The 12,481-nt window shown below is 35.2% G+C and overlaps 1 protein-coding gene across 2 annotated transcripts in view; it reads right to left on the bottom strand.

Moving 5' to 3' along the window:
* Positions 1-327: 327 nt before the first annotated feature.
* The window catches only part of COX10 (cytochrome c oxidase assembly factor heme A:farnesyltransferase COX10), a 91,354-nt gene continuing 79,200 nt past the window's right edge, over positions 328-12,481 (bottom strand). For both annotated transcript variants that reach the window (XM_074225158.1, XM_074225159.1), the window contains exon 7: positions 328-2,568. In XM_074225158.1, the coding sequence (XP_074081259.1) occupies positions 2,159-2,568 (410 nt within the window). In that variant the 3' untranslated portion in view covers positions 328-2,158. The remainder of the gene's footprint in view (positions 2,569-12,481) is intronic.

Raw genomic sequence — 12,481 nt, 5'->3', positions numbered from 1 at the left:
AAAAGGCATATTCAAATTGATCTTTCAAATATTAATCCCCAAAAATGTATTTCTTCAAGTGGTAGTGACATTGGAGACCAAATAATTAAAATATCCTCCCAATTTTTATTTTGAGACTGGGTCTCATTATTTCACACAGGCTGGAAATATATTACAGGTCTTATAGGCCTGATCCTGACACTGACTGGCACAGAAGCTTCAACTTGCTGTTTTTGTTGTGGCTGATTATATTTTTGGATTGTATTCTGTTTGCTCCTCCTTGGGCAGGCTAGTGGTCTTCCTCTTCCAAGGGCTTACCAGATTGGTGACTGATCAATCCTACTGTAGTGTGTGTGTGTGTGTGTGTGTGTGTGTGTGTGTGTGTGTGTGTGTGTGTGTGTGTGTGTGTGTGTGTGTGTGTGTGTGTGTGTGTGTGTGTGTACTTGGGAAAAAGAATGGAAACTTAAACTTAAAAAGGTTTGATTGTCTAGTTACTTCTCCAATAACCAAATAATTTTACAATATGAAAGAACTTTTCCCAAAGAGTAGGACTGGCAATATACAATAAGCAAAACCTTATTTGGATAAGATCAAAGGATGAGGGACTTATTACACTGAAAATTCAGAGCAAAATTTCCTTCAAGAATTGCCATGGAAAACAACTTCTGCATTTTCAAAAGTACTATCTTATATAAACCTTTGATACAATAAAATTTCTGAAATACTGATGTGCATTTTGGGGGCCAGGAGAAGGAGCCCTATTGAAATGCTCAAGAAAAACTGCTTTGGGTAAAAACATCACTTGTACAAAAATATTTATAGCAGCCCTGTTTGTGGTGGCAAAGAATTGGAAATCAAGTAAATGTTCTTCATTTGGGGAATGGCTTAGCAAACTGTGGTATATGTATGTCATGGAATACTATTGTTTTATTAGAAACCAGGAGGGATGGGAATTCAGGGAAGCCTGGAGGGATCTGCATGAACTGATGCTGAGTGAGATCAGCAGAACCAGAAAAACACTGTATACCCTAACAAAAACATGGGGGCGATGATCAACCTTGGTGGACTCACTCATTTCATCAGTGCAACAATCAGGGACAATTTGGGGCTCTCTGTAATGGAGAATACCATCTGTATCCAGAGAAACAACTGTGGAGTTTGAATAAAGACCAAGGACTAAATCAAATTTAAAAAAAACTGATATCTTATTGTCTGATCTTGCTATCTCTTATACTTTACTTTTCTTCCTTAAGGATATGATCTCTCACCACATTCAATTTGGATCAATGTATACCATGGAAACAATGTAAAGACTGACAAATTGCCTTCTGTGGGGGTGGGGGGAGGGAAGTAAGATTGGGGAAAAATTGTAAAACTCAAAATAAATAAAATCTTTAATTAAAAAAAGAAAAACTGCTTTGGATTAGCTTTGTATGTTGTGGATCAGCTCATTCACTTTCCCCTCATTGATGTTTGAAGGGATATGATTTTTTCATAAAACAGGGAACAATTACATAATAATACCTTTGGTTTATTTACAGGACAAAGAGGGGGATGAATTTCCTCTGCTCTGCTATAGGGGAAAGTTACTAGTATCTGTGAGGCATTTAAAGCCTGAGAAACAGAACTAGACATATTAAATTACTAGAGCTCATCATTTATCAACCAGGTTGGTACTGTTAGTTTAAAAAAAAAAAGAAAGAAAAGAGGATAAAATGGGGAAAGAGAAAACCCGTAAACATGTTTTTTTAGAGATGGAAATGTTAAAGGAACGGGGAAAGAGAGATATGTCCTCTCTCGATATTATCAAAAGGAAGTCTGTTAGAATGGGCAAAAGAAAAATGTTCTTTTAAAATACTAATTTTTTTAACCTGATCAATTCCCCCAGAGGGAGTTTTTTGATCAAATATATTTTCATATATCACATATATATCGGTTGTCCATATTTCAGGATACATGTATATGTGTGTATATGGGTACACACACACACACACACACACACACACACACACACGTATATATTACTTGAGCATCATTTTTACGCATGGAAGATTATTTTGGAATATCAATTTACTGAAAACATTAATCCCTCTACTAGACTTTCAATGACTGAATATTGATTGATAACAAAAATGCATGCTACTCCATGGCTCTATTTTTCTAGAAAAGTTATTTGATTTCAGCTTTTAAGTTTAAGTTTTAAGTCGTTTTCCCCAACAAATGATTGCTTACAAGTGAGCATAAGAAGTAAGAGTAATGGTAAATGCCACAGGCTACAGAAAAAGAGTTTCCTAGAGCTGATTCGGTCTGAATCCTTGTAGAACCGAAAACCAAGGTAGGAAATATACAAGTTGATTGGGAAAGAGATGATGGGAAAAGTCCATGTGGTGACTTTCAATATGGGGGCCATCACTGACAGTCCAATTAAAGCCAGGCAGTGGCGTAAGGCCACTCGCTTGCACATGGCAGGATGAGTGACAGACATCATACAGTAGCCTCCCCGGGAATAATCTTCTCGAAGGCCCCAACTTAGAGCATTGAAATGAGGAAACTGCCAGGAGTAGAGGATTCCACCTAGTAGTAATGCTCCTGTGGAAAAAGTTTTAGGAAAAAAAAATGAAAACATTCATGAGGAGTCATTCGTGTGTATGAGCATAAACCTCACAAAATATTTAACTTTTATAATAAACTTTTAAAAAACTTTTAGACATGATGCTTATTTCAACTTTGATCCTTTATTTCCACCTTCCTTTCATTGTTAATTTTTGTCTGCTCACTCTTCTATATGTCTGCACATACACACTCAGATATCTACCATACTTACATGTAAGAATCTTATGGATCTGCTTTCTTCAGGATGAATGATATATTTCAAGGGTTTTAATATATTTTTATTTTGTTCTGCTTTCTTCACTTTGCATGATATTTCACTTCTTTTTATGTGAGTTGTTAAATTTTATAATGGATAATGTGCTGGGCTAAATTAGGAAAAACAGTTCAAATCTGACCTCAATCACTTATAAGTTATTTGTCCTTCAGCAAGCCACTTAACTCTTATTTGCCTTAGTTTCCCCAACTGTAAAACAGGGAAAATAATAGAACCTAATTTCCAGCATTTTGTGAAGATCAAATGAGATGTTTGTTTAGCATGAGGCCTGACATAGGAGATGCTATAAAAATCCTGTTATTAGTAACATCAAATCTTTTTATTTGTTCATTTATCATTCTTCATTTGTTTCTACCCTCTCCCTCTCTAATCATCCTTCACACAATAGCCAAAGTAACAGTCATAAAGCATAGGTTTCAGCATGTCACTCCTCAAGCTTTTCACTGCTTTCTTATCAACATACAATCATCTGCTCAGGTTGATTCCAGATTAACTTTTCAGATATATTGCACATGACTATCTTTTATGTACTTTGCGTACACTTAAGCTATACTGAGCTACTTGCTGCTCTTTGAAATCTATTCCACCCCCTGCTTCTATGACTGGAATGCAAACCCTCCTCACTTCTGCCTCTTTGAATCTTAATTTCTTTGAGATCTCCTCAGATGCCACTTTTTTATGGAATTCTTATTCTTTCTTAATGACTGTAATTTTTAATGCTTTCTCCCTCTCAAAATTATATTGTAGCAACTCTCTTTGTAAATCTTGTAATACTCTTTCCCCATCAACACCACTAGTATCCCGTAATCACAGAATGCTTTAAGGCTTTCAAAGTATTTTACAAATATTACATCATTTGAGTCTCACAACAACTCTGTGAGGCAGGTGCCTCTACATTTTAAGATAAGGAAACTGAAGCAAACATAGGTTAAGTGACTTGCTCAGAGTCACAAAGCTACAAGTGTTTAATCTAAGGTCACATTCAAAATGAGGGTCCATTGCTCTATCTAATAGTTCTTAGGAGTTGTGCTTGGGAAAAAAAACAGGGTAAATTAGAGCAAGGTGAAGGTTTCTGGGATGGAGAGTCTAAGTACTGTATCTTGAAGGAAAAGAAAAGCCACAAGCACAGAAGCCTAAGGAGGTCATAATTAAGGGCTTTAGGCTAAAAATAGGTCAATCAGTCATTAAGTATTTCCTGAATACCTGGAAGATCTTGATACATAAGAAATGGTTTAAGGAACTGAGTATCTAGTTAGGGAGACCAATAAAAACAGAAACATTAGAGAGAAAATAAAGTATTTCACTTAAGTAAATGGAAGGCAGTGTAGGTTAACATAGTTGGAGAAGGCATCATAGACAGAAGGCTTTATGAAAGGTATGACTTGAGCTGCAAATTCAGCTAGATTTAAACATTCACAGAAAAGATAAAGAAGACCATTATATATATGTATAAGGTGAACAACATGAGCAAAATCATAGAGAAAGTTTGGTAAGTGTGTAGGGAAAGCTGTTTAATCGGAAATAGAGTAGCAAAAGGAAAGGTGGTAGAGTTAGGAAGGATTGGATGAATTACCATGAACTCTTATCCAAGGGTGGCATAATGAGGGCGGATTTTCGGGAAGATTAGTTTATAAGAAATACAATTTTTCCATTTTTTTCTATGCTAATGTAAAGGGTAGTACTAATCTTCAGTAAAGGAAAGTGAAATGTTTTGAAGCTCATGACTGAGAATTTCTGTTTGATTTCAAAGGCATCATTTGAAGCCAGTAAAAATATCTCAAAGGAAAATTATATAAATAAAAGAACCTTTATGACAACTGACTGATTATAAAGGGTGACATGGTTTATTGGAAAGGACAGTCACTGAACAAGAATTTATTAAGCACTTACTGTCTGCAAATTAGTGGGAATATAAATACAAGCAAAAAAATAGTCAAATATATTAAATAATGTTCATGTACCGTCTTTACTAGACTGTTTGCCATCATAGCAAATGTGGGAGGTGGAGGGTGGGGGAAGGAGAGAGGAAGGAAGAGAGGGTGGTAGAAAAATGTGTAACATAAATTTGCAAGTGGATGAATATTGAAAAACTACTGTAGTATACAATTGGAAAAATAAAATAAAATTTCAATAAAAAAAGAAATACAGTCTTAAATGACACATAAACTATAACTGAAAAGCTGGTGGAGGGAAGGTGCCTGAAAGAGGGCATGTTGACATAGTTCAGAGAATGAAGAATGGCTGCTGGCCCAGAGACCTTCCCTAAAATAGAAGTTCTAAGAAGAACTTGCTAATGAGAGAAGTGGAGCTAGTGAACTTGGAATCAGAAAAGGTGGATTGCTGTCTTGGATCTATCATAGCTGCGTGATTTCAGGTAATCACCTCTTTAGGTCTGAGTTTCTTCACCAATGAAATGAGGGTTTGAACTAGATAGCTTCAAGATTCCTTTGAACTCTGGGGCACCTAAATAATCTTTATGAATTTAAATCATTAGGTCCAGATAAACCATATCCTTGAGAAATAAAAGAACTGGCTAATGTATAGCTGAACAACTGACAGGATTTTTTTTTTCCCTTAAGACTAGTGAGGGTATTAAGAGGTCATCAGCTTCTAGACCTCTCTAAAGGAGTCAGATCAGTGACTGAGCAAGATGCAAGCAGTTTTGCTTTTGACTTTGGGGTTGTTTTTCTTTGATTTTACAAAACAGATTTCAGTAATGGCTTTATTTTTGGCTCGACTCTTTTTGCTGTGAATGTTGTCAGGTGGCAAAGGTGGGTGGGTGGTAAGTCTTGCATCTCCATAGACACCTAGGTTTTGGGCTTAGTTCATTTGATAAAGAATGATTTCATTCTACTTCCTCTTCTACAGCAACTCAGAAATTTGATTCTGCTCTACCCAAATGGCAGTCTCTGCTTGTAGAGCCAGCAGCAGAATAGCAAGAATAAAGGGTTAGTAAGAGCCATGAGTTAGGAGAAGTTAGCTCTCCCTCATGATCTTTGTTTTGTTGTTCTTGTTCTGCCCAGGCCCCAGCCATCCCTCTCTTTCCCCCCATATGTATAGAGTCCAGTTTCTCAAGGAGAATGAAAGTAAGTACTATGTGGTGATGCAGATAAGGGAAAGGGGCAGGATAGAGTACTTATAGTTAGTTGCAGTAGCCAGTCCAAGACAATAGATCTTGATCTGCAATGGTGCCACTGATTGGTGCTTTTTAATGCATCATAGTCATACAAGCACTTAAACACCATTTTCAGCCAACGTTTTATGGCACATATTGTGTAATGAATCTTTTCACTCCATATTTATTTTCCCCCAAAAGGTATCCATAGCTCTAGCATTTTCCTAAACTAATAATGTGTTTAAAAAAATTTTTTTAACGTCAGCCTTGCCTCAAGGGCTTATCAGAAATACAATAATAAATCTTCAGGTAGAGCTGGGAACATAAGACATACCTGATCCATCCAGTACTTGAAAGGAGGAAGATTGTGAGCAGTCATCATTGAGTAATATTGTGATTTTCATTAAAAGAGATATTGGGATATGTTTATAGAACAATGGTATCATAATATATAATGAACATTTGTGCATTTAAGAGACAGTATGTGATTACTTTGTCCCAGTTACTTTCCCTATCATCTGGTAGAGTGTTGTTCTCAAGCAACATTTTCCCCATTTGTATTAGAATGCATGTAAGATCGTCTTGTGTCCTGATTAAATACCATGTGCTTGAAGGTGAAGAAAAAAAAAAGACTAGTGAGGGTAGAAGAGGTGGCACAAATCTAGAAAAGGACAAATGTCCTCAAAGTGCAAAAAAGGGAAGAGAATGAAAACTAAGAACTATAATACAGTGAACATGACTTCAACTTCTTGCAAAATTGTAAAATAAATTATTAAAAGTATTAACTTATAGAAAAGGAAGCAGTGATTACAAAAAACCAGCATGGCTTTCCTATAAACTATTCCTATTTGTTCAAGTAGCCTCATTTCTTTTTGTGGCAAGGTTACTCACAACTGGTAGGTTAAGGGTATATTACAGATGGAGTTGACCTAGATTTTAGCAAAGAATGTGACAAAAAAATTTTTCATGTTATTCTCATGAATAAGATGGAAATAAATGGGTAGTATACTATATAGTCTGGTATATTTGCAACTAGCTGAATGAATGGAGTCAAAGATTAGTCATTAGGCTTTTGGCGGAGTTCCTCGGGGAATTGTCCTTGGATCTGTACCATTTAATATTTTTTTTTTATCAACAATTTGTATCAAGTGATAGAAAACACATTATCATTTTTGAAAATGACAGTCACAGGGGCGGCTAGGTGGTGCAGTGGATAAAGCACCGGCCCTGGAGTCAGGAGTACCTGGGTTCAAATCCGGTCTCAGACACTTAATAATTACCTAGCTGTGTGGCCTTGTAACCCTGCAAAACCCTAAAAAACAAACAAACACACAAACAAAAAGAAAATGACAGTCACTTAAAAAACATTAAGTGCTTATGATATGAGAGACATAGTGCTATAAAGGCTAGGGACACAAGGAAAGGGTAACACAAAGTCTCTGCTCTCAAGGACCTCCATTCTAATGGAGGAAACAGGCAAATGGTTATTCAAGTTTAACAAATGTGTGTGTGTGTGTGTGTGTGTGTGTGTGTGTGTGTGTGTGTGTGTGTAACAAATGGAAGATTATCTAAGAGGGAAGACATATTGAGGGTGTGATAGGATGACTATCTGTCTTTTCCCTGAAAGGTGGAAAGGTTGTCTCTGGGACTTGATTAGCCTAGGGGGCTAAAACTGTTTTTTTCCTGTCACAGCTTCTGAATATACTGACATAGTCACCTAAGGGCATAAGAAGGCCTGACTATGAGGAGTTGAAGTCTTTCCCATTTTAAGGATGTCCCAAGATTGCTTTAGTCATCCTCCTGACAAAAAAACTTCTTTACCAGATCTGTTTCCATATGAAGACTATTGTAATATTTTTGCTAAATATTCTTTTCTTGCAATGGTTGTGTTAAAAGTTACCTTTAATTAACTGTTAAATGATCAAAGAGAATCATATTTCAATCCAATGTCGAACTTAAAGTAACAGGAAACTAATATGAATGATGTGTAGGTAAGGTGGAAAGTTTCCCTACAAGATGAGATCTGAGCTGAGTCTCAAAGAAAGCCAGGAGGAAAGGGAAGGTAGAAGAGTATAATCAATTAGGCACAGTTGATGCAAAGGCAAGGAGTCAGGAGATAGAGTGTCATATATAAGAAACAGTGAAGCTAAGAAGAAACTATTATCTAGTTGATAGAATCAGGATTCCAAATGATTCTAAAATGTTAGAATGCGAAGATGAATCTAAAGATATAAAATTTAAAAAGGTTCAAACATTGACAAGATAGGGAGGGTATGCTGACATCCAAGTTTAGCTAAGACATATTCTGGTGTTTTTGAGGATTTCATATTTAGTGAATATAGACTCAGTATGGTAGCTTACTATGTGCCATAGGAAGTATGGGGTCTATGGCTACAGAGGTGATAATTTTCCTCTATTCTGCCTTGGTCAGATCACTATAGTAATATTGTATTCAGTTCTAAAGACAATATTTAGAAAAGGCCAAGATAAACCAGAGATGATCTAGAACCTGCTGGCCACAAGAATGCAGGAAAACCAGATAAAAATGTAATTAGAAAATATTAAAAAAAAACCAAACACACTGGTAAGATTAATGCATAGTTTTCTAAGTCAATATGTAGCCCACAGGGATTCCTAAATTTCATTCCACTGATGGAAAGGATCATCAGGATAGTGAAAGGTCTGGAGACTATGCTATATGAAGACCAGCTGAAACAGTTGGGATTGACCAAAGAAGAAAAGATTTATGGAAATACTCCAGTTTTTCTAAAATATCTAAAGGGCAGTCATAAAGAAGAATTAAACTTGTGCCTCACCTAAGAGGACCAGGTAAAAGGAAAGAGATGTACTTTGCAAAGAGGTAAATTTAACTTTGATTTAAGGAAAAACATTCTGACAAGAGCTATGCCAAAGAGAACTGAATTGGCTGCCTCAATAAGTGCTGAACAAAGGCTGAATGATCATTTATTAACAGGTATGTTATAGAAGGAATCTGAACTTTTAAGTAACAAAAGAAATATACAAAATACTCAGTAGGCCCAAAAGTCATATCAAAGACCTTTAAACAAGAAAAGTTGCTGTCCATCTTAAATCGGTGTTATCCTAGGAAGTTTTACTACTAAATAGGAAAATTAAGACTTCTACAAATATACTGTGAAAAACATTATCACTCCTACTGAAATAGAGAGAGGAAGGTAATTTATGATCATAGCCCAACATTCACAATTACTCTATTAATGACTGGGTTAAAGCAATAATAATAATAACCAACAAGAACAAAGGTGGAATGTTTAAAATATCATTTCCAAAATAGATGTTAAATCTTCTTGCACCTTGCTTTTAGCTAACCCTATGAATTATTTTTCTAAAGTACAATTTCCATTATTTTGCCTGAAATAAAGGCATACAATAAAAAATACTTCTATTGGAATAAAATTATTTTTTTCCTTCAAAGAAAATTAGGTATAAGTTGGGTTAATGTTAGAAATGAAAAGTTTTGGGGAGGCTAGGTGGCACAGTGTAGAGCACTGGCCCTGGAGTCAGGAGTACCTGATTTCAAATCCGGCCTCAGACACTTACTAATTACCTAGCTGTGTGGCCTTGGGCAAGCCACTTTAACCCCACTGCCTTGCAAAAAACCTTAAAAAAAAAAAAAGGTTTTGGAAGTCACACCTTACCTTTATGGGCAATACCCAGAAAATCATTACATACGATTCTACATGATATCCAGTTACAAGTGGCTTTCCTTAGATAAAAAGAAGTAAAACAAATTACTCCTTTAATCCTGATATAGTAAGTTAGGAAGACTGGAATTAGTACAGCTGTATCCACCTGCTTCAAGAATAAGCACTGAGCAGTTAAATCTACTGCAAATGCTTCACCTTTCCTTCAGGAAAAAATTTATTCTAATTGGTTTTAATTTCTCAGCACAATCTCAAATGATATGTTTTTGAATTTACAAATGGAGAAACCTTAAATATTCTACTTCTTTAAAGTGTGTTTTTCTTATTGCCACAACTTTACCTTCCCTAACCTATGTATTATAAAAATATGGTTTAACCATGTTTGAAAGAAATTCCTATTATATGATAGCAGCAGCAGCAGCTTTGGAACTCACAGACCAGAGATGGTAAGGGGATTTAGCAATTGGTAGAAAGAGATTACAGTGTGGACAATGTCTGGCAACTGCATTGCCAATATCCAGTTCTGGGGTATAGTTTCATAGAGAAGAGAAATACATGTAGTTATAAGAAAGCTGGGGGCCCTTCCTGGGTAAGGCCCAGAGAACAATCCAAGAAAATGGTGATTACAACTCCTGCTGAGAAACTCTACCTTGGAAGCACTAAAAACTGAACCACTGAACCACTGAAAACAGTGGTTTAAAAAAGTCTAAAGTTTGGCAAAGTGCCTCCTTCCCACTCCCAAGAGATCAGAACCCAACTTTAACATAAGTCAGGTTAACATAACAAAAGTCAAGAAATAGAGTGGAAAAATGAGCAAACAACAAAAAAAGACCAAAGTCAGACTAGGGGTGGGTAGGGACTATTCTACAGAAAAAAGAAGTTAAACCAAATTGTGGTTGTCTTTTTCTAAAGTTTTCACATGGCAAGGATCTAGCAGAACCACTGCCTCGATTCCGTCCCTACCCCACCCCACCATGTGAGAGCACTGTTGATTTTAAAAATAGCAGTGGATCAAAGGTGCCCAGTGAAACATGATTAATTTAAAGACCAAATACCATGCTGTAGGAAACAATGCTTATAGTAACCTAGATATATTAACAACAAAGGTCAAAATAAAATGAAATTTCAACTTTTAAGCTTCAGAATTTCTGTCAAACAACCAGTATTGTAAGCAGTCAAGAGAAAGATTTTACTGTTAAGAACAATAAATTTGAATAACCATGGAGTGACTTGGTATAGGAGAAATCTAAGAAGAGACTGGAATATGATATTCCAAAATGCAAAAGTGATAAGGCTGCATAATAAAATAATATATAACAGAAAGCTGAGACTAATTACCAAAGGTAAATTGACTTTTCAACAAAATGTAGAAATAAGTCATTCTTTAAGATAAACCAAGGTCAAAAAAGGAATTAATATTTTAACATTTTAAGTAAGAAAAACAGAAAGATGCATTAGAGTCAAAAAGACAATGAGAGACATAGAGGGAACCTTAGGTCGGAAGAAGTGGGATAAGAGACAGAATGAAGTCACAGGTGTTTGGCCTGGGATTAAAAAGATAAGGGAAGTAAGGTTTATTTAATCTCTAGCTTTACTAGGAAACCAAACCATGAAGAGTATAGAAAGAACAGTAGTGTTTGTGGAGGATAACTGGGAATTTAGCCCCATCAGAGGAGGTAAAGTTCTGAGTGGGGATATCAAGGTATATTCTCTTGGAGACAGAGGAGAGAGAAAAAAAGACCTTGCAACAGTTGTCCTTTGGAAGAGAGTGGATACTCCTTTTCTGAGCAAAGTTGAGCTTTCCAGGATTGTGTCTCAGATCAAGAAAGGGGATCATTGTTGAGGAGGGACAGAGAATCTGTGTAAGATTGCTAGAATCCAATTAGTAAAAGCAAAATTCACCTCAGGAATCAAGTTTCAATTTTTTCAAATGGAAGAAAAAAGGAGGAGATATATATAAATGTGAAATAAGCTGAAGAAAACACAAAAAAAAATGTGAATGGGTTAAACATCACAATAAAATGAAAGGATACGGTTGAATAGACAAGAAAATAAATCCTAACAATTTGCTGAAGAAAACAATACTATTATAACCTAAAGGATATGGTACAATAAACAACAAAATAAATCCCAACAATATGCTGCACACAAAAAACACATAAAATAAAACATACTAAATGAAAATGAGGGCTAGAATAAAAATTTTGTTCTTGGCAGAAGCTGAATTTATAACCTTAAAAAAGGCAATAATAAAAATCAAAAAAGGTTCATAGGGAACCATATTGTGCTTAAATAAATATCATTTAATATATATGCAATATATGCAAATATATGCAATATTTAGAGGAAAATCTGAATTAAAAAAGACAGTAAGGTGATAATTGCAGGAAACCTTAAAATTTCATTTGTTAAGAAAGGCTTATGACATCTTCTGAATGGGAATATTGAAGAATCTATGTGTTTTTAGCATCATGTGGTGCCTACAAAATTACAAAACTGATCACATGTAAATAAATGTAAAAAGGTAGAAATATTAAACATCATTTAGAAACAAAATCAGTGTAAATATTAATAAAAGCATAAGATAAAATATAAAGATGAAAACTACATTGCAATTAAATATATCATGCATGCATAATAACTCTTAATATTTACACTTATACATACATACACTTACCAAATGACATAGTTTTGAATTTAAAGAAAAAGTTAAGGAACAACATCTTGAAAGATGCTGGAGGAAAAAATTCATAGAAACAATAAATATATTAAAAGTAATAAAGCAGATGACATTTTTGTTAGTCTTTTCATGTTATT

This window comes from Macrotis lagotis, chromosome 2, assembly GCF_037893015.1.
Source record: "Macrotis lagotis isolate mMagLag1 chromosome 2, bilby.v1.9.chrom.fasta, whole genome shotgun sequence".
Lineage (NCBI taxonomy): Eukaryota > Metazoa > Chordata > Mammalia > Peramelemorphia > Peramelidae > Macrotis > Macrotis lagotis.
Note: the sequence above shows the minus strand (reverse complement) of the source record. Positions and strands in the feature narration are given on the sequence as shown.